Source organism: Melopsittacus undulatus, chromosome 3 (genome assembly GCF_012275295.1).
Source record: "Melopsittacus undulatus isolate bMelUnd1 chromosome 3, bMelUnd1.mat.Z, whole genome shotgun sequence".
NCBI lineage: Eukaryota > Metazoa > Chordata > Aves > Psittaciformes > Psittaculidae > Melopsittacus > Melopsittacus undulatus.
Genome location: NC_047529.1, coordinates 32,147,098 through 32,171,285, shown reverse-complemented (window position 1 = coordinate 32,171,285; position 24,188 = coordinate 32,147,098). Strand labels below are relative to the sequence as shown.

General features: G+C 37.0%; 1 protein-coding gene across 7 annotated transcripts in view; it reads right to left on the bottom strand.

Annotated features, from left to right (window-relative positions):
• Positions 1-24,188, bottom strand: part of MYT1L (myelin transcription factor 1 like) — a 128,509-nt gene that overhangs the window by 100,090 nt on the left and 4,231 nt on the right. For 4 of the 7 annotated variants that reach the window (XM_034060523.1, XM_034060524.1, XM_034060527.1 and 1 more), the window contains exon 4: positions 1,538-1,908. In XM_034060523.1, coding sequence (XP_033916414.1) covers positions 1,538-1,908 — 371 coding nt within the window. Of the gene's footprint in view, positions 1-1,534; positions 1,909-24,188 lie in introns of all 7 variants that reach the window. The other 3 variants (XM_034060520.1, XM_034060525.1, XM_034060522.1) reach the window with 1 other exon arrangement.

Sequence of the window (24,188 nt, the reverse complement as noted above, 5' to 3'; positions counted from 1 at the left end):
CTTGAGCTCTTGAGTTTTACTTAGATTTTTTTTTTCCTTTTATCATTTTTGATAGTGTAGATTCAAAGTTTTTCAAGTCAGCTGAAATCACAGCAGCAGTTGCACCATAACCTAATCACCAACAAACTCAGTCACCATTAGCTCTTAAAGAAACTGCTAGACATCTGCACTTGCCCATCAGGATAGCAATAGCAGTTGCACATCAGCCTGATCTAACACAGCTTCTCTTCCATGTTCTGAAGCAGGAGACTTCCCTGCAAGAGGAAATTACCTTTCTGTTGCATCAAACTCATGTAATTTTTAAGACTGGCCATTTATGCTCTACCAATTTTGTTGGCAAATTCGAGCAATTGAGGAGATGCTAGAGATTCAGATATCTGAGAAAATGCTTATAGCCACCCAGCTGGCCACCATCTTGCCCAAATGGAAAGAATACTTCTGAACTCTGTCTATAAGATTTAAGATCTGACCTTACAGAATGCTGAAACAAAAGTCATACAACTTTCATACCTGGTTCCTAAGAGGAATCCAACTGAGGAGTGCTGAAACCTTTTCTTATATTTTTATTGGTTAGAAAGGTGAATCTACCCAACCAAAAACGTGTTCCCTGGAAATGGGAACAAAATACTTTTTAGATAGCTCATTAATTTTTGCATGTTTCTTTCATTTCACCCCAGTGCATTATGATGTCTGTCATCAGCATATGGACTCTCAAGTAAATGGACACTGATTACATATTTTGAAAATACTGGTAATGTAGAGTCCAGCATCCCCAAAAGGGGAAAGGTGAATAGGTTAATCATATTGCCACTGCATTCATTTGATTACTACCAGTGACCTGCTTGTCTAAATGGCATTCATTCCATAGTATGTTAAACAATATATATGAATTTTAGAAGGACTTTGTGCAAACCTCTCACTCTATATTTTTAATAGAATCAACTAAAGCACACAACATTCAAGTCTCAAAGAACCAAAGTATATATTAATAGTTCATTCTGAATACTTCCTTAGGAGTATGGGTATGGGGAAGTATGGGTCAAAATTTTCAAAGGGAAGAGGCCCATTTTTGCTCACAAAAATGATATGCAAAATTGTGACAGCATTTATGTGGGCAATCAGTGACATTATATAAGCAGATCCAGCAAATGCACTTGCAAATGATCAGTACAGGCACCCAGCTGTAGCTGATGCTTTGCTTGTACCTTCGTGAATATTCTCCTGGTAACTGCATGCACTAATCCACCACTAGGATTACATTTTATGCAAGCATTTTTAGCACAAACACACCTCCACCCTCCTTGTTTGAAATGTGAGTGCTGGTGTATTAAAAAATATTTGGAAGACAGACTTATTAAGATAAATGTTAAGGGAACACAGTGGGGTATATTTTCAGTGTGGAGCAGAAAGATTTAACTGCATGACTTCCATTAGCTTTAATGAGCACTGCACAGCTAAATCCTCACACACCACACTAGAAGATTAACCCAGAAAACACACACTGTTTACTTTTTACTAATACTCTGATTATTACCACGTTCTTCCTCCTCCTCCTCTTCTTCCTCCTCCTCTTCTTCCTCCTCCTCTTCATCCTCCACATCTTCACCTTCCTCTTCATCCTCCTCTTCTTCCTCTTCAATCTCTTCTTCTTCGTCTCGATCTATCTCCTCATCATCCTCCTCCTCATCACCTTGCTCCTCATTATCATCAGAATATTCCTCCTCTTCTTCATCCTCTTCCTCTTCTTCCTCTTCTTTTTCATCCATCTCCTCTGTTCCATCAGTTTCATAGCACTCATCTACCGAAGAGTTGTCTGCTTTAACCACAAAGGGCTTTCTTTTGGGGGCTGGTTCTTGGGGTTGCTTATCTTGTGTTTTTCTTTTTTTTGCCAAAGGACAGCCATAAACACTGCAAAAACAAAAGATGGAAATTATTACACTATTCTGCATATATCTATGGGGCAAATTGTATAACTCATGATATTTAGTCATGTATTCTAGTTCTATACCATTATTAGTTGCTGTTCTCAAATGTGTATTTTAAAATTAAGGTGCTGCTCAGCCAATAATGACCAAGCGGAAGGACACTTACAAAAGCTGTGAAATTGCAAACAACTATTATTTGCCTGAAAGTATCACACGTACATGTCAGAACTGATACTAATGTGCTGTTTTCCTTCTCATTGTTTTCTCTCTTCTGCATGTTACACTCATTTCTAAGACAGATGAGTACAGCTGAAAAATGAGCAATCTTATCCTACCTGTTAGCTATCAGTACAACAAGGAATAAAGCAATGCTTTATAATATTGAAATATTCAGTAAGGTTTTGATTGTGTACAATTAAGACATGTTTCAATGATATTTAAATAATGAAAATACAAACACATTCTTAATGCTGCTGTTTACTGTTATTATTATAAATGATTCATTGCTCATAAATTCTCCACTGCTATGCTACAAGTCTGGACAAAGGGGAAAACAAGCTCCCCAACACAACCAAAAAAAAAAAAACAGTTTTCAGAGCCAGTGTTGGAAGTGTTCTCACACTGAAAAAAAAAACAACAAAACATGAACAAAATCCTTTGTCAGTGAAGAAAGTCAGACTTTTCAAAGTGGATCACCACCTCCTCACCTACCATGTTAACTCATTGTAACATAAATAGCATTTCAGAGTTCTGGTCTTGTACTAGAGTGGCCACATCTCAAAGGTCACATAATCTGTGTTTCCTGAGTGTGATCACCCTTGTGTAATCTCTGTAACCTTCTACACAGACTGACTGCATATAAAGAATTGCTTTTTGTTTAAAGAACTTCCTATTTAAATTTTTCTACTCTGTGATTATACATGCTACTCTAACTATATTAGATTTTAGTCTTCCTGTGCTTAACCAGTTTTGGGACATTTAAACTGTTCTTTATAGTCCTTTTTCTTATTTACTTATAACTTCTGCATAACGTTATATTTTTGCCTCTTTTATCCCAATTACAAATCACTGAGGATTTCTATCATTTTCTTCCACTCTAATAAAGCTTCATATTCTACCAACAAACCATTGGCACATAGAAGGTGCCACCTTAGTGCTACAGATGCGCTCTTTGCAGTGGCAACATTGTCTTGATTTCGGCGTGATTTAATTCCATCTGAGCAGCTATGCAACCCAATTACTTAAAATGCTACTTAGGGTAACAACATTTTTCTTTAAGTGCCTAGCCACTTTATTTAAGTGTCTGACTTAGCCACTGTCCTGCCTAAATTTTTAAGCACATCTTCAGGAAGACTGACTCAATCACCCTGGCACACATATATCTAAGGAATACACACAGCCACAAAAGATGGTATTCATCATGGAAAATCTGCTAAGGGAGACCTTCTTTTCATAACACAGGTACTTCTCTCTCCGTGTAGGTAATATAGGTGTCTTTAAAGATTAATCCAATCCAGCATGCCTAAATTAAGCACCTCCCTCCATTAACACCATTCATGAGTAAATTTTCAAGTACCTCCATCTAGCCAGATTCCAATCATCCTCACTTGGGAGTAATATGGAGTAGCAGTGCTAACATAGTTTCCAGACACCGACACTAAAGTTGAGATCTAATGTTTTCAGGCTATAGAATGAACAGACACATTGTCCATATCCCAGGACCATGCTCCATCCAGCAGATTACATGGCATATCCTGGGAGAGAGCATTCTCTTCCAGAAGGTGAGTCCCTGAGGAGCTGGCTGCAAGAAACTCAGTCTGATACATATCAGGCAAGCAAAAGCCCAAAGCTTCACTAATTATAAGGGCCCTAAACCTGGGAAAAGAGGAGGCGTAAGCTTCTGGTCTCTTTGGACTATATTTGTTTCTGTCATAGAACCACACAATCGTAGAAGGATTGGGACTGGAAGGGACCTTAAAGATCATCTAGTTCCAATCTCCCCTTGCTACAGGCAATAACACTTTCCACTAGATCAGGTTGCTCAGAGTCTCAACCAGCCTTGGCTGTTTCATCACATTAAGGCCAGAACATGAACTCCACCCTGATCTGATCTTTCTTAAGAACGCTAAATACTTGCAAAAGTTTTCATCTAGTAATAGCCCAAAACAGTCCCCTTCGGAATTCATGCAAGTCTGGGAACTGGGGAAAAAGAAAGTAAGAGAACAAATACATCAGCTGTTGTTTATTTTTTCTATTTGGCATTTAAGCATTATTGACAGATTTTTAGATACAAATTTTTTGTCATAGGTAGAAATAAATTGTTGTAATTGCCATTTTTGCTCGTCTTTTTTCGTGGCTTTATGCTTTTCAATACAACATTTCATGAAGTTTGTGAGAATCTAAGACATTACTTGGGACTCAGGTCCACCCTGGAAAATGCATAACTGGCAACGGAAATCAGTGCCAGTTAGCTGCCTGATTGGTTTGAATGCTTTTATAAATCTCATTAAATAACTATTTGCAACATAACTATTCAAGTAAAGTTGTGAATTTGACTTTATTTTTCAACTTTATCTGTTCTCAGTACCTTTGCTCATAGAATTTAAATTGAGGACACATCAGCAACTAACAGAAAGAAACATTTGTATACTTTAAGAGTTGGGTCCAGCACTAAATTCTTGGGAATATGTCATTTTCCCAAGGAAACTGGTTATATTAACTCCGATTAAGTTATTGTAAAATTATTCCTGATTAGTTTGCACCCGTTTCTCCACAACCCTGAATTTGTTTTTGCCTATGCTTAGATTTCATACAATCATAGAATCATAGACTAGTTAGGGTTGGAAAGGACCTTAAGATCATCTACTTCCAAGCCCCCTGCCATGGGCAGGGACACCTCACACTAAACCATGCCACCCGAGGCTCTGTCCAGCCTGGCCTTGAACATTGCCAGGGATGGAGCATTCACAACTTCCTTGGGCAGCCTGTTTGAGTTCCTCACAACTCCCACAGTAAAGAACTTGTTCCTTGTATCTAACCTAAATTTCCCCTGTTTAAGTTTTAACCCGTTACCCCTTGTCCTGTCACTACAGTCCCTAATGAAGAGTCCATCCCCAGCATCCTTATAGGCCCCTTCAGATACTGGAAGGCTGCTATGAGGTCTCCACTCAGCCTTCTCTTCTCCAGGCTGAACAGCCCCAACTTTCTCAGCCTGTCTTCATACAGGAGGTGCTCCAGTCCCTGATCATCCTCGTGGCCCTCCTCTGGACTTGTTCCAACAGTTCTGTGTCCTTTTTCTGTTGAGGACACCAGAACTGCACACAATACTCCAGGTACTTTATAAAGTTACCACTGCATAGGTTTTTCTTACAAAACCTTTTAGATACTGCCTTGCACTGGCTGTTCAACTATATACCTCATATAACTTATATATGCACCTTGTGTACTACAGAATTCATAGTCTGAGAAAGTTAAAAAAATCCGTGACTTGCAGAAACCCCAGAAACAGGCCACTAGACCTACTGTTTAGGTGCCCTATTTTCTTCTTTTCTTTCTTAACCTGTTCCGCTCTCATCCTTCTTTTCATTAATTTTTCACACTCTGCCTCCAGGACACTTCTCTCTTTCTGGCATGTTCCCTGTGGTCTCTCCAGTGAGTACAACAAGGGGAACGCAGTGCCAGCTTCCCAGCAGCCTCTGCCACTAAATTCCCCTCCCGACCACATACAGAGATGACAGTCTCTCCCACTGACCTCTTGTTCCTCATATATTTGTGAAATCTGTTATTATTTGTCCTTGTAGCTTCTGCAATTTTCTCTCCATTTCTGTTCATTGCCTTTTGTGATCATCCCCTTATTTGCTTATTTTTTAGACTTGGTTATCCCTGCTCAAAGCCTTGACCCCATTGATTTATGTGTCTTGCTTGCCTTTGTCTGCTCTTTTATTGCTCACTGTATTTCCCTGGTCAGCTGTGTTTGTCTTATTTTCCCCTCACGCTTCAGCTCTCTTGGCTTTCAGTGGAATATACATTTGGGCTTCCAGAAGCACACTTCTGAATATTCCACTCTTCTTTGCTGTGTGACTCAGTCATCTCTGGGTTTTGGAATCTGTCATGAATAATTCCTGTGGAAGGAACGTTGCTGAATTTCACAGTGATAAGATCCAAGAGGACATATAGACATTAATAATTGAATAAATGGAAGAAATAATATGTGAATTTATACTCCTTAGTTAGAAGATGATTTACGGTATTTTTTTAAGTCTCATGCAATTTTTCTCCATTAAAATCATACTATTCTACTCACTGATACATTCAGTAGTACCTTTCCTCAGGAAATAGGTATTTCTTTCCCAGAAATGAACTTCTTGATTTTTAATATATTTTATTACTAATATAATATAATTCTAAGCATAATAAGTATGAGAATTCAACTTCTTGATTTTAATATATTTTATTACTAATATAAGTCTCAGCATAATTAGTATAGTTATTATTTCTCAGCTATAACAGTGAAACATATCTCTTTAAATATTTATAGTATAAGACTAGAGAAATACGGGGATATTCTAAATCAGATTACAGATTAATATTCTCCCCTCCATGATATACCAACTCACACATCAAAAGTAGGACATGACATCTATGTCTGGAGGACACTTTTTTCTCAGCATGCCTTATTTCCCTACATGAATTAGAAGGGAGCTCATGTGACTAACAAAGGTCCTAGTTTAGATAAAGTGATTCCTATCTGCCATGTTTATCAGCCTTCTTTTTCAATTTGTATGCCTTTTCTATTGAATCTGTTATTTCAAGCCTTGTGCTATAAGATCTAAATCAAGAAAAATGAGATCATGGTAATATTGTGCCCTAAATCCAAATAACATTTTTTCTCTGAGGTTTATCATCCCCCCCCCCAACTTTTTTTTATTTTTTTTCTCATCACTACTTTGAAAAATCTTACAAAATGGGATTTTCTTTCAATCTAAAAAATGTCCCCAGCAACAGTGTCATCATTCTTTCCTTTTTCCATGTAAGAATTTAATTTAATATAAACAAAAACATTTTGTAGGGAACAGTTTGCTATATAGCCACCTAATGAGGTTATCAAAAACATTTGACAAAACACATGAGTATCTGAAGTGGTGCTGAGATGGAATTCTATCATACATAGTTGAGGATAGCGAATTAGGAAGAGTCTGCATGGAAGCAAACTTCTGCATAAGGTTTCAGACAGGAAGTTCCCAAGGCACTTACTCTTGTCCCACTGGATATCACAAGTATTATTTTTGGTTTGGACTAGATAACTTTCAGATCAAAACTTTTAGGGTATTGAGAAAATAGGTACTTTGCAGATAAGTCCTTTAACAAATCAAATCTTCAGAGTATGTGAAACCTAATTAATTAGCATAACACTGCATCCTATTAAATCACTCTCAAAAGTGACTACTTTTAGCTTTAAAAGACTGATAGTATTGACTGATGGCAGTTGACCAGAAAATAAATACTTGGATTCTACCAAACCTTACATCCTGAACTCTCTGCATTCCAGGAGGATGCCCCTCCCAGCAGACTATGCACTGCTGTGAGGAAGAGCTTGCAGCACTCATGTTGAAGATGGAACATTGAATTGATAGGAAAGAAAGAATCATAATAAATTCAGAAAAAGACTGTGACTCCAGTGTAGCAATTTGCCTATTCAATTGCAAGAATAAACTCCTTCAGCTGAGGACAATTTTCCATTCATATTTAAATGACTGCTTAAAGTATGCCAAATTTCTGCAGGAATGAGCAGCAAACCCAGCAGACAGTGATAACTGTGAGGTGGTAAAGTCAAGCTTCCTTGTGGGAAATTATTTTTGCAGTCTAAGCCACACCAGTCGGGAATCTTTCCTACCCCTCAGAAGTCCCATGTAATGCCTGCGTATCATCCTGGAATATGTGAGGTATTAAGTGAAACCTTCCCAGGCTGTGAAAGGTGAAGCTGAGCAGTCTAATCACTAAGCTATAGAAGAGAAAATGGAAAAAGCAACAAATCAAAGTTCAAGAAGGATATGGAGTTTCTTGAGCTTTCATTTGACAGAGATGGATAATTGCAGCGAAAAAGACAGAGCTAGAGATAGAGTTGGTGCTTCCAACCAGCTGGATTAAAATCCTCTTTGCTAGCATCCTGCCTGCTAGGAATCCCAATCTAGAAGACTAACTTACCCAACATCTGAGCCAGAGCCTTGAATACTGTTCTAGAATTAGGCATGATTCTTGCAATCATTGCACTGCTAAGCACCATAGCATCTAAGGTCACTTACAGGATAACTACCCTAACTTCTGTCTTCTCAGCTGGAGTTAGGCATTAATCCAGATTCAGTGCTTTGGAAAATCTGTGTTCCCATCCACATTTTACATGCTTAAGTATTTTTGTAAAATTACTACTTTTTAATCTATTTTAAACTATAATTAAAATTAAAAAAAAAAAAACAAAACACCTTTTTGAATACAATAAACTCATCTCTACAGTTCTGCTGTAGTTCCGACTTTCCCATGAGCTTCTGCTTCTGGTTCAATAAATCAGATCACTATAGGCAGGAAGTGCTTTTGTGTGCAGTATCAAAACACACCATCATTACTTAATTTATCTGTAGTGAATAGAACTTTATTGACTTTTCAGATTAGATATGTATACAATAGTATTTCAGTTCAGTGAAAATATTAATTTACCTGTACAGGTACAAGTTTGACTGATAGGAATAAGTGAAATGCAGAGCACCCTATCTTCTTTTTTTTTTCCTTCTGGAGTTTCAAATTTTTATGTACTGAATTTTGGAAAAGCAAGCAAAATTACAAAAGTGCCCAGAAGGATCTCAAAAGGTAGAGGCAGAAGATGTGATATTTTCTTCACAGAGCCTTAAAAGCCAATTTGATCCTTTTGCACTTCAGAGCCTTTTAAAGCCTTTTAAAACACATGAACAGCAACAAACACAATGCAGATCAACTCAGGTGTATAGCGTTATTTAACTAAGTAAGGCCAAAAGAAAAATTAAGTGTCTCTAAAAAACCTTCATTGCAAAAAGGTGTTAGAAGTAACAAATAGCAGGAGAATAGAATGATATGCCAGAACTAAATGATGGAGCTCAAAAGTTCAGTTATTTTTTTTAGAAATTCAAATATTGAAATACATATTTTTAAACAAAATAAAGCTGATTAGCTTTGATGTATTCAGTAGAGTCATAGTAACTTAAGGCAAAGTAAGGATTTTTTTTAAGTGGATCCTATACATCTCCAGTGTGAAGCACCTCCCCATCACAATTCACTGAGACTCCAAACCAATATAACTGAACCCTGGATGCTGTAACTGAACCTTGTGATGAACAGTGGCCAATTTACTGGCTAACCTGCCGTCTGGCTGGTGAGACTGTTTCACCCATCACCAGAGTTTCTATTCTTGGGATATGACAACTGAAAGGAAACTTTCAGCTTTACAGTAAGTAACCCATTTAAACAATGAGTTTATATGATTTTTTTAATCCAATATCTGTTCAGTGAAGAAAAATGAGGCACGATAATGTATTTCTAGATGTACAAATACATAGGGAAAATCTAAGCCCCAGAGAGCTCATTTAAAGCATGATGTAAAAGATAAATAACAAACCATGAGACTGAAAACTTGCATGGCAGCACAGGTTACCAAAGTACATGCCCTGAAGCTGTAGATTGTTTAAAAGTATTTATAAAAATAAATCAATATAATATTTGATTGCCCCATGACTTATGATGCCATAGATAGTGTTCATCTCTCACCTACCCCTAGGCTCCTAAAAACTATGTCTATACATGTTACATTAAGTTCCCTCTGTAAGTCAATGCAAAGAAAGTGGAACCTCCTAGGAGGTAATTCATCTCACCTTTCTTAGACACATTGCCTATCTCTCCACTGACAATAAAGGGAGTTAATGGAGATTAATTTATATTTCTACCACTTAGGAATCTGATAAAAGTGAGAGAAATACAAGGCTTTTTCTTTTCTTTTTTTTTTTAAATATTGTATGTCCATCCCCAGCAAAGACCATACCTAACAGATTTTAAAACCATGCAGTACCACACTTTCATAAAGAGAAACCCAAACCTTTTCCTCTTTCCTTTCCACAGGTGCTGTATCACTAAACATGAATAATTCTCCTCCCTATAGCCTACCTATTTTTTCAAGACCATCTGCACGATCCAATGTCAGACAAATGCTGTAGTTGCACTCTAATCTTAGGATGGCAAATACCCAACTTAACTGTGCATTCAAGAGCCAGACCGAGACACAATTATGTCTTGTTGCCAGACCCTGAATACAGGAACTGATCAAAGAAACTAGGAGAGTGCAAAAAGCACAGGTTTAATGACTCATATTGATTCATTAGATGAAATGCATATAATCAGGTTTTGCTAAGTAGCTATTGATTCTGCACATTTCAGTATTGATTTAGATGTAACCCAGACACATAAAAATGGGACCATGTAGAGGCAGTGACAACTTCTGCACTAACTCAGAATCCTGAAGTCTACATTTATTTCAAAAATCTACACTGGAAGAAAAATATTAGGAAAGAGACCTTTTCTAAATGCAGACAAAAATGAGGTTGGCTACACCATACTAAATCAAAGTATTGTCTAGAGCTGCCAAGATGTCCAGATTTCTGTGTATCCCATGTTTCAGCCTCAATACAGGCAGAGGATAAGGCACACACTAATTTATATATTTTTCATGATAACATGATATCATGAAATGGGAAAAGTTCATAAAAAGTCATTTACAAATTTGAAAGTATTAGAATACACAAGAGCAAATCTATGAGTTACAAAAGAATCTATCCATAGTCACAACACCAGAGCCTTGGACGTCACATAAAATTTTTCAATTCCAACATTTTAAATGTAATAGCTTTTAAGCAATTCCACATTCTAAACTCAAGCATTCAAAAAGGGGAATCAAAGGTGATTCCTGTAGTTATACTGTCAATCATTTAACAACATGGCTAGATATGTATTAGTAGAATCAACAGCCTTAGACACAGACTCAATAGATCATATTTAACAACAACACAGCAGGTCAAACTATCATTCAAGCATGTACTTAAGAATTGAATAATAGCTTATGCTGTCATTTTATTGTATCTCTAATGTAGGACCGCTACAATGAGGCTATTGGCTAATGATTCCTATCACAAATACTTTTCCCATCATCTCTACATAGATACACAGTAGCATTAGCTCCCAACTTCATTTTAACTAACATATATGGAACAGAATTAAGAAATTCAATACAACAATTTTTCTGTAATCATAGCAATAAGTATCTCACTTTATTTAAAGAGCTAATGGCTGAAAAGTACACCCAATGGAAAGGAATAATACTAACAAGTAGCTTTCTAACACAAGACAGTCATCAGTAAACATCTTAAATTACAGAAAAAAAATAACAAAAAACAAAATAATATAAGCTGCAGCCACTTCAGTCTTTATGTACTGGATTCTCACCTCCAGCATAAGCTACAAGATACTGTTCTTTGCCTTGCACAGTTGTTTAGGAGTCATTCAAGTGTGAAATATTCTAAATTTTGGTTGTTAAGAGTATTAAGATATTTAAGTCTTCCTATTTAAAGAAAAAGCAAAAAGAATGTGCTTTTCCATAACACAGAGAAAACATGATTATTCTAAAACAGAATAGAAATGACAGCATTCTCTCTGCTTTATTGCATTATGGAAGTGCAGCTAGAATTGGTCTCTTGGCAAAAATGTTAACTGTTATTAATATGCATTTAGCAAACCTTATTATGAAGTGTCCTGGGTTCAGCAGTAGCAGTCATTTTTTCTCCTTTTTAGTAGCTGGTGCAGTGCTGTGCTTTTGATTTTCGGCCTGGGAACAGCGGTGATAACACCGATGTTTTTAGTTACTGCTCAAATGTTTGCTCTGACCAAGGACTTCCTGTGTCTCATGCTCTGCCAGGGAGGAGGAGAAGCTGGGAGGAAGCAGAGACAGGACACCTGGCCCAAACTAGCCAAAGAGTTATGTCATACCACAGCACGCCATGCCCAGGATGTAATTGAGAGTTACCCGGAAAGGCTGGTTCACTGCTCGGTCGGGCTGGGTATTGATGGGTGGTATTGAATTCTCTTCCCTTGTTATTTCTCTTGTCATTATTATTATCGGTGGTAGTAGTAGTGGTCTGTGTTATACCTTAGTTACTGGACTGTTCATATCTCAACCCGTGGGAGTCACGTTCTTTCAATTCTCCTCCCCGTCCCTCCAGGGATGCCCTTCTCTCTTAGTGGGCTCTGCACCCAAGTGGCTACCATAAAAATCTGTTTACATAAAGAGGATTTCTAAAATACCTTTATCATTATACCTCTTTGAGCCTAATTTCTAGGACAAAATTTTGTTACTAGCTGTTGTGCTTGCCAGTTTACTATTGCATACAAAGTCATAAGGACAAACTTATAACCAAGACTTTATGTTTTTTGCTCTAGATAACACAGATATTTTAGTATTATGTGATTTTTAACAGCTATTAGAGTCCCTGTTAGCAGTTTCTATCAGAGATGCATTACAGCAGTCTGGGGCTCTAGACCCTCAGAATTCTCCTGACTGAACTTTTGCTCAGAGTGACAGTAACAGGGCACACCCTTCAAGTGACGCAAATATAATGGCATATGTTTTCCCACCCCATGCAAGTACAAGGCAGGTACTGTGGATCATTATTCTCCCTTCTGATAAAATGCTGCTGCACAATCTCTGCGCCTGCCATGACCTACACCCTGAAAGGCATGGATTTGCTTGTGGAAATCTACAGAACTATTCTCCTGCAGCACACAGGAGTTGCTTTGTTGGGGGTCTTGCTGGTAGCATTTCCACTCATCTATTATAAAGAAATGGTTCAAGCTGTTGGGAGCTCAAAGGACAAAACTATACCCTGTGTTCAGTTATTTGGTTTTGACCTTTTATTTTTTTTCTTCATGATCAGAAGAATTAGAAATACTCTGGTCTAAAAATTAAAGTTTACCTAGTGGCTTAATCACACAACTCCAAAAGCCAGATGTCTAGATATGGGCCTAAATGGCTTTGCCTTAATCTAGCCTTTTTTTTTAATATATATATATGTTATAAAAGGAAAAAAATAAAAAAAATAAATAAAATTAACTGAATTCCATCACATTCTAGTCCAGAATAGTGAGGCTCCAATTTGACTCACATCACAATTGAAAAAAAATACTACAGCATGTAATGTTACTTTTTATAACTGACAGTGAGTTCCATTAGAATGTAGAAGAATCTCTGAAGGAAAATGAAAATAGCCTCCCAAGGGAGTGGAAGCCCCACACAGCATGATTTAAATGTGGCAGCTGGGTTGTGGGTGGAAATGGTAGTTTTCATTGAAAATCTGCTGCCAATATACCTCCTATAGCTAGATTTCCCAGAGAAATGTGGCAGCTATCCCCCTCTGAAGTTCAGATGCTCCATTTTAAAGATGCACAGATAGGAAAAGTAGCAAGGATTAACTGAGTAGCAAAAGGTCCAGAACGATGTACCATCCAAGGACCAAAGAGTAAAATTGGAAATGGCCAGAAGTAGAAGTGTGTAACAGGAAGATGACAAGAAGAGGACAGATACTTTAGTTTTAAAAGATGAAAGGCAACTTTTTTAGAAAGCATATGCCACTTAAAAGACTGCTTTTAATTTTTTAATAGTTTAAGCCATTTGATGCTTAACACGCCTCATTGAAAATCAGTTAGCAATGTGTTAGTCACTTTTAAAAAAGGTCCTATATATTTGGGGAACAGATCTGTCTTGAAAATAGTTGTGGCAACATGAAATGTCATCACACTTAACTTTAAAGCACGTAAGTTTAGATGACTAAGTTCCTTAAGTGAATAAATTCCCCATTGGTAATATATACATGTATAGAAACCTGGGACTTACTATAGAAAGCATGCTGACTGTAGTGTATCTACATTAAGAAATATGAAGTACCATGAATAGAATATTTACAAAATCACTTCTCTCTTGTTGACATCTGCAACATCCTTTCTTTTCTTTTTTGTTCTTTTTCTTTTGTTTGTTTTGATTTGGGGTTTTTGGGTTTGTTTGGATTTTTTTGGATCCAAATCAATCTGTATAGCTCCAAATCTGATTCCGCTAGAGCAGCCCTTTAATAACATGTCATGGTTTAATCCCAGATAGCAACCAACTACCACGCAGCCGCTTGCTCATTCACACCCACCCTTGCCCTAGTGGGATGGGGAGGAGAATCAGGAAAAGGTAAAACCCATGGGATAAGAATAGCTTAATAATTGAAATAAAATAAAATATAATAATAACACTAGAAACAGCAACATAAATATGTTATTATTATTAATAGTAATAACAGTAGGAAAAAAAAGAGGAATAAACACCGGTAAACACAAGTGGTACATAACACAATTGCTCATGATATGCTGATCGATACTCAGACAGACCCGAGCAGCGATTGGTGCCTTCCAGATGACTCCCCCAGTCTATATACTGGGCTTGATGTGCTGTGGTATGGAATACCGCTTTGGCTAGTTTTGAGTCAGGTGTCCTGTCTCTGCTTCCTCCTGGCTTACTGTGCCCCTCCTCACTGGCAGAGCATGAGACTGAAAAGTCCTTGACCATAGTAAGTGCTACTTAGCAACAACTAAAACATTGGTGTGCTATCAGTATTCAACAAGTATTCCCAGGCTAAAGCCAAAAACAGCACTGTGTCAGTTACTAGGAAAAAAAATATAACTCTATCCCAGACAAAACTAGGCTATCACCAAACTAACTTTTCCTTTCTCTGTTCTCTGTGAAAACTGCACACTCCTTTCCTTTCACAGGCCTGGTTTCAACAGCCAGGACAGAAGACAGCTTCTTCCTTTGCCTGTCATCCTTTTGGTATGTCTCTGGCTTTGGCATTAACATTATGCTCAGGCCTACTTTGGCTGATGAAGAAACCACTGCTTCCTGAGGTGGTATTTCCATTGCTGTCCAGGATGCACCACGATTTTTTTTCCATGAAAGGGGATGTGGCTGCTATGCTGTCTATAGCGATCAGTGCTGTCCCTGCATGTCAGGGTGAGCAGAGGATGCCTCCTTGTGCCTACTGGATCAGAGGATGCCAGTATAAGTACCTGCGGTCTGCAAATCTCAAAGGTTCCGGCATGTAGAAAGCAATGAGCATCACAGCTTAGCTAAGCAGCAGCACCTCTGGGCATAACATAAATAGGTTTTCTATAACTACCATAGTATAAAAGGAATTAAATTCTATTCCTGCTTACACAAGAGAACAGTGCAATCTACAGAATATATAAAAGGTAAGAAACAAAACAACCCCCAACCAATAAAATGTTTCTAGCAAATCTAAACCATGAGAGTTCTGTTGTGGTTCTTCCTCAGCCATCCACTACATGTGATCTAAGTCTGACTGGCTGCTATAATTTTCAATGAACAATCAAATTTATAGTAGATAGAAAAAGCTAAGTATTTTCTCTGTTTCATAGTCTTGCTTAAATGCCACCATTTTGAATAAGTGGTTCCAACTTCAGTCAATGCCATTTTAACTGTTCAGTGCTTCCACCTACATCCTTTTGATAACATAATATGAAGTTAACACAGTACTCAGAATTTATTTGCCTTCTTTTGAAAATGGTATTTGGTTTATAACTGTGACTCACTTTCTGAGTCCATCTTTCTCTGTGATGACTTTAAGTCTCACAAGCTAAGCAAAGCCAGGCCATGTCAGTTCTGAGTATGTCAGTATTCCTAACAAACATCTAGGTGCTCCAGAGATGGTAATATGACTCAGAAAGTAGTACACTTGCCTTGCAAGTAGCACTGAAACAAATTCACCATTGTGGAAGGGACAGAATACTGTAAAGCTGATAATACTTTACATCATATGGAATTAAGAAGAGCAAAGTGTCTGTGTTTAAAGAACTAGAAATGTTAATTCCAAAGGCCTGCTGACAATGAAGTTGCACAATTACATTCTGTAAGAATTAGTCCCACATTTTCAGACAGATAAACAATGTTATTTTGTTTTCCACTTCCCATCTCAAACTCCTATGCACTATAAATATAAAAAGATGCTATGACCAGTCTTGTGAGTCAGTGTGTTATTGTGATTGTATTACAACATCATAAGCACCTTCAGTGTCATTTGAAATCAAATACTTAACATCACAAAAAGGACTCAGGCTAATGCATTAATATTTGCGAAATGTTTTAAAATAAACAGTTGAAAATGCTTTCTGAGCATGAAATAGAGTTACCATAGTAAATTGGCTGCTAAGTAGCCAATCCATCTTGTTGGGACTTCACATCTTCTACTTCCTTTCACAAAGAATGGGATATCTAGAGAATTCTCTGAGAAATGTTTCAAAATCTGTTTTATTGTTTGGTGGCTAGTGACATGCAAACATCTGTAAGACTCATGAGAGTATATTCATCATGTATGTCATGATATATGGCATATCCTCTTATTTGAGATGACTGTTTCCTTGTCCCCTTCTCCTGAAGTAGTTTTGAATAGTTACTAAGTACCAACAAACTGTTAGTCCTTATTGATCATCCTAGAAGAAACCATGCCCAAATAAGATCTACATTAAACAGTGTTTCAATAATTCTAGCACATTATTCTTACTGACCATACAAATACTCAGTAACAAGAAAACACTTGCTAATCATTGTATAAATGAACTTTTAATATAAGAAGGATGGTCTAAAGCAAAAGGCACTGGAGATTCAGAGGCATGATTCAACTTCTGGATGTGACGCAAATTACTTGTGTGGAAAGAGCGAGTCACGAACTGCTAGCTTACCATGGGAGCAAATGCATTACAGCTCTCGGTTTCTATGCATAGCTGCACAGTGAAAGTCTAACTGAATTTCAGTTAGAATTTCCCAAGTGAGCAGAGATACCCAAGTGAGGTTTATCTGCTCCTCTTCTAATACCTAGGCACTTAACACACAACAGAATTTAGACACTGTAATCTAGACTAAAGGAAGGCATTTTCTGTACTGGGGGATTTCCACTCTTGGAATTAATCACCCAAGGCTGCCTTTTTTCATGCAGAAACAAAGATTAATTCAGTCTTTTGACTAGGAAGAACCACGATCCCAGAATTAGCCATTATCTAATCTAGAACATATAGAAATGTGTGAGAAATTAGTGTTTAATATCCTCTATTGCCAGGGGTAACTGAAGATTAATTTTGCATCTCTCAAAAGACTGCTTGCTCATGAAATTTTATAGCAATCTGGGCTGAGAGTGCCCACTTCTCTAATAGTTCATGCAAAACAATACATTTACATGTCCTTTGCTATTGGTGAAGGATTCATTCCACGTCTCTCTAAAATTAGTGTTTGTCTTCTATATGAAGTGCTAATGCTGAAACTGGAAATAAGAGTTCTTTTCTCTCCTTGTGAATGCTCAAAGTTACAAACTATATCCTTCCCTATTCCTTTTGTATATATAATTGTCCATAAAATATGAACAGATCAACAAAAGCGAATACAAACATCCTGACACCTTAGCTTCTTCATAGTCAATGCAAGTTCCCAGAAGATGGGAGAAACATGTTCTAAGTCTTGTTAACAAAGAGTAAAGTAGTGGGTGAGCACCCAGCTTTGCATAGATCACAAGCTAGATGACTTGCTACACTGAAACAGGCCAATAAGAGATTAGAGATGTACTTAGAATGACATAGGTATAAAGGTGCCCAAAAAAATTTTCCTGGCAGAACATTAGAAATTTGAACAAGTTTAATGTTGCAAGTACATTTCTACTTTGTCTCCAGAGCTAGACACAAAATAAGGGAGTGATGATGAGGGTCCACCCTTTGGACCAGATAACTTAAAGCAGAAGTAGAATACATGCCAGTTTTTAGCATTGTTTTTTTTTTCTGAACACCTATTCCCCATTCACAAAGTTTTGCTAAGATTTTCTCCTGGAGACACTGAGCATGAAAAAACATTAGCAGCTGCATATCATTGGTGAATTTCTTTCATGTGTATCAGTTGGACAGAAAGCATTTATCCACTACTTATTCATCCAGTTTAGTTGTCTGATCATTACTTTAAATAAAAATACTGATGGCACACCCAGGTAACTGAACTTCAAAAAGCTGTTTTAAATGGAAGGTATGGACATTTAAAGCCAATCATATCCTGCCCTGTCTCATTTGTCTTTAGAATATTACAAATCTTATCGTAAATCATAGATTTAAGATAGAGGCATACTTCAATCACAGGAATATTTTGTCTGAGACATTATACCCCTTTTTCATTCTTCCATTCATACTTACAGTGTGGCACTGCTGGTTCTTGCAAATAATGAAAGGACATTAGGATCTGAAATCCTCTTTCCTGTCATCAGTAAGCTTCAAGAGTTTCTTGAGAAGATGATTCAGGTCAGTAGCCAGGAAACTAACTTTGTAGGTCCACTCATCTGTTTGAAGTTACCAACATTAAGTGTCCTAAGCTCTATAGTTCTGAGGATGTCTTCAGGAGCTATCTATCCCCTCAGCATTTGATTCTGTACTGTGAATATATTTATTTAGATTTATTATTGTCATCAAAGATGGCTCAGGAGTACCTCTCCTTCCCCTGTCCTGAGCTGACACTCCTAGAAGCAGCACTTCATACCAACCACTAATAAGAAGTGATGTCTTTGAAAGAGCTGTCTCAATTTGTTGAAAAACTTCAGTATAAGACTTAAAGACACATCAAAGAGTATTTCTAGGGAAAAAAACTCTAATCCACCAAACTAATTTATTTTCTGTTTGTTTTTCTCACATCTTTACTTTTTTTGTGCTCAATTCCTCTCCCATTTCTACATATATATCTATGTGGACTTTTCTGCTAGCATGGTCTAATGATGTAGGGTGTGCAGAAGGAAGATGGACCTTGATTTCTCGTTCCTTCATATTTGAGTTGATTTTTTGTTTTCCTTCACATTCTTCCACTAACTCAGGTAAAACTTCAGGTGCCTGCTCTCAAGAATATTTGAAAGAAGAACATAACTATTTTATTTATTTTTTACTTACATGATTCCCCCTGCTCTTTCTTTGATGATTCTAGCAGTTTGGATCCTTTTCATTGAGTGGTGGAGAATAAGGTGCAGGACAACACTATTGTCTCACAGCATGAATGCCAGCTATGGACAGAACATTTTCAAAGTAATCTATGCTATTTCCATTGGTGTGGACACTGGAGCAAGGAAAAAAACGTGTTTTCCTGTCTATCCATCTGCCAGCATTCACCAATAAATGCTCCTGTCTTCAAAGGCCTAAGTGGGGATGCTCCAGTCCTCAGGCCAGTTTTCAGTTGCACACACAGTCACTATGCTGCTGCTCAGAATTTTTGGTGGGAGGATGCAGGCAGCTCTGTAGTACCCTAAACCCACAACACTACCCATGGCTTTTTTGGTTCAGTGTAAGACTAACTGTAACTGTGACTGCATGTCCTGGTTTCAGTTTGGATAGAATTGATTTTCTTCCTAGTAGCTGGTGCAGTGCTGTTTTGGCTTTGGTCTGCGAACAATGCTGATAGCATACAGATGTTCTAGTTGTTACGTAGCACTTACCCTGATCAAGGACTTTTCAGTCTCTCATGCTCTGCCACTGAGGAGGGGCACAAGAAGCTGTGAGATAGCAGAGACAGGATACCTGACTCAAATTAGTCAAAGGGGTATTCCATAGTCCTAACTAACTAACTAACTGCAGGTCATACCCAGGCTATAAACTGGGGGGAATCATCCAGAAAGGACTGACCACCGCTTGGGCTGGGCTGGATGGTGAGCAATTGTCAGTGTCAGTGGGTGGTGAGCAACTGTACTGTGCATCACTTGGGTTTCTTGGGATTTATTCCTCTTTTTTTCCTATTATTATTAATAATAATAACAACATATTTCTATTACTGTTTCTAGTATTATTTTTTACTTTCTTTCAATCATTAAACTGTTCTTATCCTGTGTGTTTTACCTTCTTCTTTACCTGATTGCCCTTCCCATTCCATTGGGGTTAGGGGGAGGAGTGAGCAAGAGGTTGCGTGATGCTTAGTGACCAGTGCGGGTTAAATTACGACACTGCATTATCACTAAAATACACACTGATAAACAGATTTCCTAAATACTTACAGCTTTTTAAACCTCAGAATCAATACTTTTTTTTTACAGAAATGTAGAAAATATTCACAAATTACGAAACAGGGAAACTAGAGTTGACTCTAAATGTAAAATTCTCATCATTATAAGTCAATTAATTTTGCTCTATCCTCCACAAAAAAGTTTTGAACCAAAAAGAACTGAAATGTAAGGTCACATCCTCTTCCTCTGACATCATCAATCATCTAACAGATATTTATTTACCAGATAAATACCAGAAAGAGCATTTGGGCCTTGTGTTTGTAATAATCCTCAAATATGCTTCTGTCTTTGCATCTTAAGATGCCTAAAATTCTTTCTGTTTATAAGTGGGGAAACAGAGGTATAGGAAGATGAAATATCTTGCTTATCACATGCAAATCAACACTGTAGATCCTCTTTTGCATTCTGAAAAGCACAAATTATTCAGCCCCAGATGGTTTATTTCTCTCCTGAGAGAATACAATGTTCTCAGCACAACTAACAAGCTACCAAATAGATTTCCCATAGGCAAAGGGAAAACGTGTATAGCTACTTCCAGGATCTTGTTGGGGAAATAATCTCCCCAGTATTACTGGATGTTCTAGTTGTTTGGGTTGGGGGTTTTTTTGGTTGTTTTTTTGTTTTTGTTTTTTTTTTTTAATTTTCTTTCCCATACTCTCTGCATGGTCTTCATTTATTTTGTGGCTAACAGCAACATCCCCACAGATCTTTCCACAGAAAACACTGTGGGTGTAAGTGGACTGCTGCATGAGAAATATGCCGAGCACCTGCCATTTGAAGGAAACTGAAAACATCATTTCAGCAACATAGAAGCCTAAGGACCCACTGAAAAAGCACACCCCAAGTTTGTTCTTTCTTTTTGCTACACAGTTGGGCCAGCACTCTCCACACTCCTGTCTCAGATTTTCTCTTTTTTCCCCTCCATTTATTAGGCTAGTACCCCTGGCGCTTGCAGATCCCGCAACTTGCTGCCACTGAAATTGCTATTCCCAATCCAGATGGTGGAAGGAGGAAATGAACTGTGGTTTCTTTGTGTAGTCACCTCTAGACAATAGCCACTAGCAGAGCCACATGCCAATTGCCGGTGTATATTTGGTTGACGTTTCAGACTCAACTTTGCACCTTTCTAATCATTAATCAACAATCAGACAAAGGATATATTGCTGAATCCAGACAGCAGCCAATACAGATCTCTAATACATTATGGATTCTCTGTCAGCATATTTATTTATTGTTTGCAGTGTTCTGTTTTAAAATCTATGCTCTTTCAGGTATTTTATTTATTTATTTACTTATTTCTCCTTAGTTGGATTTAACAAAGCAGTGAAGCTTCATTATCAATATTTTTTTACAACCCTGAATAGTGGGTTACTTTATATAAAATGTGTTTATAATATTATTCTTGTTATTCTTCGTATTTACCACAGTTTGCCAAAATCTGTAGCAAATATAATGTTAAATGAAACAGAATTTAATTGCACAGGCAGTGTCAGAGTATGTTTTTTTCTCACATACATATCCAGTGAATAATTTTATCTTTATTTAACATTATAATCAAGGTTATCTATCAGCTTAGAGATAAATGAATATACGTTTGTCTATACTTCCAGCATTCAGAGGATTTTTTCACTGTACCATAAAAGCAAGCAACAATAAGGACCTCACTGTTCTGTGGTTAGACTTTAACAGAAATGCACCAATGGACCTCAGGTTCTGCACAGCGTGCAACCATGCTCTGCTATCAAATTAATGTTAAAATATGTATGTCTTGGCTTCTGATTTATAACATCGTTGACAAATAGTAAAAGGGACAGGCACGCCATAAAGTTTATGGATGGAGTGATGGCATGCACAATGATGTCTCATAAAGAATAAAGGGGGAAAAGTTATTTATTCTTGTGGTTTGAGAACTAAAATACACATAGACTGGCTGCGTGCACAGAATTTTTCATAAATATCCCACAGTGCACCCTGTTGTACAGCAGCCATACATTAATTAGAGCATTCAGCAGACACTGCAATGTGTTACACTCACCCAAGTGAATCTTCATTTTTCACATGCAGGGCCTTACTAATTAAAATCAGCTTTGCAATTAAATGTGGAAAATTGTGTTAAACTTTCGAGCGTGGTTTAGGAGAAAATGTATTTATTTTTAGGGTATTTTATTTTGATGCAAATGAATTTTCCATCAAAGTGAGACCAGCAAAAGGGAGGTATGAGGGTTTCTCTTTTTTGTATTATAGATGCTCCTCTCAGTTGCAAGTTGCAATGCTCCACTATCTCTCTGCCAGTACCTGGCTCTGTTCCAATGCTTTTAGTGAGTGCTATCTGTCAAGGCATGAATAATACAGCCCCTAGGCTGTCGGCAGAATCCAAATGAGGCATACATCAGGAAGCAAACACTCGACTTTAGCTCCAGAACATGCTCCTGTGAAGACAGGCAATTATTCACCCACGGCTGCAGCCATGGCAATCAAACTGGTGGGTGAAAAGGTATACGAAATGAAAAAACCCGAATAAGAAATATGGCGCAACAAGCCACAGAAATTCAATAATTTTCTAATAAGAGATGTATCTGAGTCTTTTAATTTCAAAGTTTGGATCCTTATTTATTTCACTCACTTTGTTCAAAAATATAGGCAGCTAAAATACAGTATATAATGTCAATAATGTACAAGGTTATGTGGGGATTTTCCTTATCAAAACAGCAATGCTAAGCTCTAAGGTATTTATAAATTCAAATATATCTGTTGTATGAATCCACGAATCTCATGCTTAAAAATTAGAAGATGGACAAAGCAATTCTATCTACATAACGTAATAGAAATGGAGACAGCCTAGTAAAGCAACAAAGAATGGGCAGTATCAAGAAATTTGGTGCAAAATTAAAATACAATATGTTTTATAAGGTTTGGGACAATTCATGCATTATAGATCCAAACATTATGTTATGATCTCTCTTAATTTTTGAGACTCACTTCTTTTTACAAGCCATTCTGTCAGTGATTAGTGAAAAAAAAAAAAAAATCCCTTGCAAATGCAGTATGAGAACATGAAGAAAAGGCATGTAAAAGTCCTTGGTAGATTAAATGTTTAGATTGGTTTATTTAATCTGTATTCTTATTTTCAGCAATCAAATTCCATGATACAGCAAAAGGTCTATCAGTATTTTAATTTTAAATCTGAAAAAAATATAATTTGACCTGAACAATTCATCCTTCACTGAAATTTGATGTGCATTGTTTCAGCTTAAGATTGTGTTTTGCTTTAATTTCCATACAATGGCTTTATCTGCTTTTGCATATATACTCACATATATGGATTAAAGAACCCTAAATTGATATACACAGTTCCATGCTACCAGCTTAAGATTCTTTTTTAGGGCTCTTATTTGTTAGAAAGTTTTTCATTCTGAAGTATGTGATATTTGCCAAGTGATTAATCCATTACAGAATGTAATTGTTTCTTGTAACTTGAGAAAATAAAAAACTATGATGTTAAGAAACTTTTAAAATAGGCCATTCTATCTAATCAGTATTGCTTTAATGGAACCTAGATACGATTTTTGTGATGTGTCTATATACTTATTTATATGGCAAACCATAGGCTTCTATTTGGTTTATAATGTGTTTTTAAAAACATGCTAACTGCATAGCAACACAATTTTAATATTTCTAAAACTGTCATTCGTATCTACTCTGTAAATAACATAGGACAGTCTGTGCTCAGTTACTCTAGACTAACTATGCAATTTGTACCTGCACAACTTAGGCCAGAAACTGCATTCACTTTTACTTTTATATTTGTATAGATAGAATCTGAATCCTGTTGTCTTTAAAGTTGATTAATGAAAAGTAGCAAGGTTCCTACTAATAGCAGTGTAAGAACACTTGAATCTATGTTTTTCTTCAGACACTTAGCTGACAGACATCCTGAAAACACAGTTATGGGAACACCCTCCTGGTATTATTTGAGTAACTGCTGTATACCCAGACAGTTTGTTCATAGCTAGAAGTATTCAAGGATCTGGACCAAGCTTATCATTCAAAATTAACTCACAGCTCTGAACATGTGAGAGTA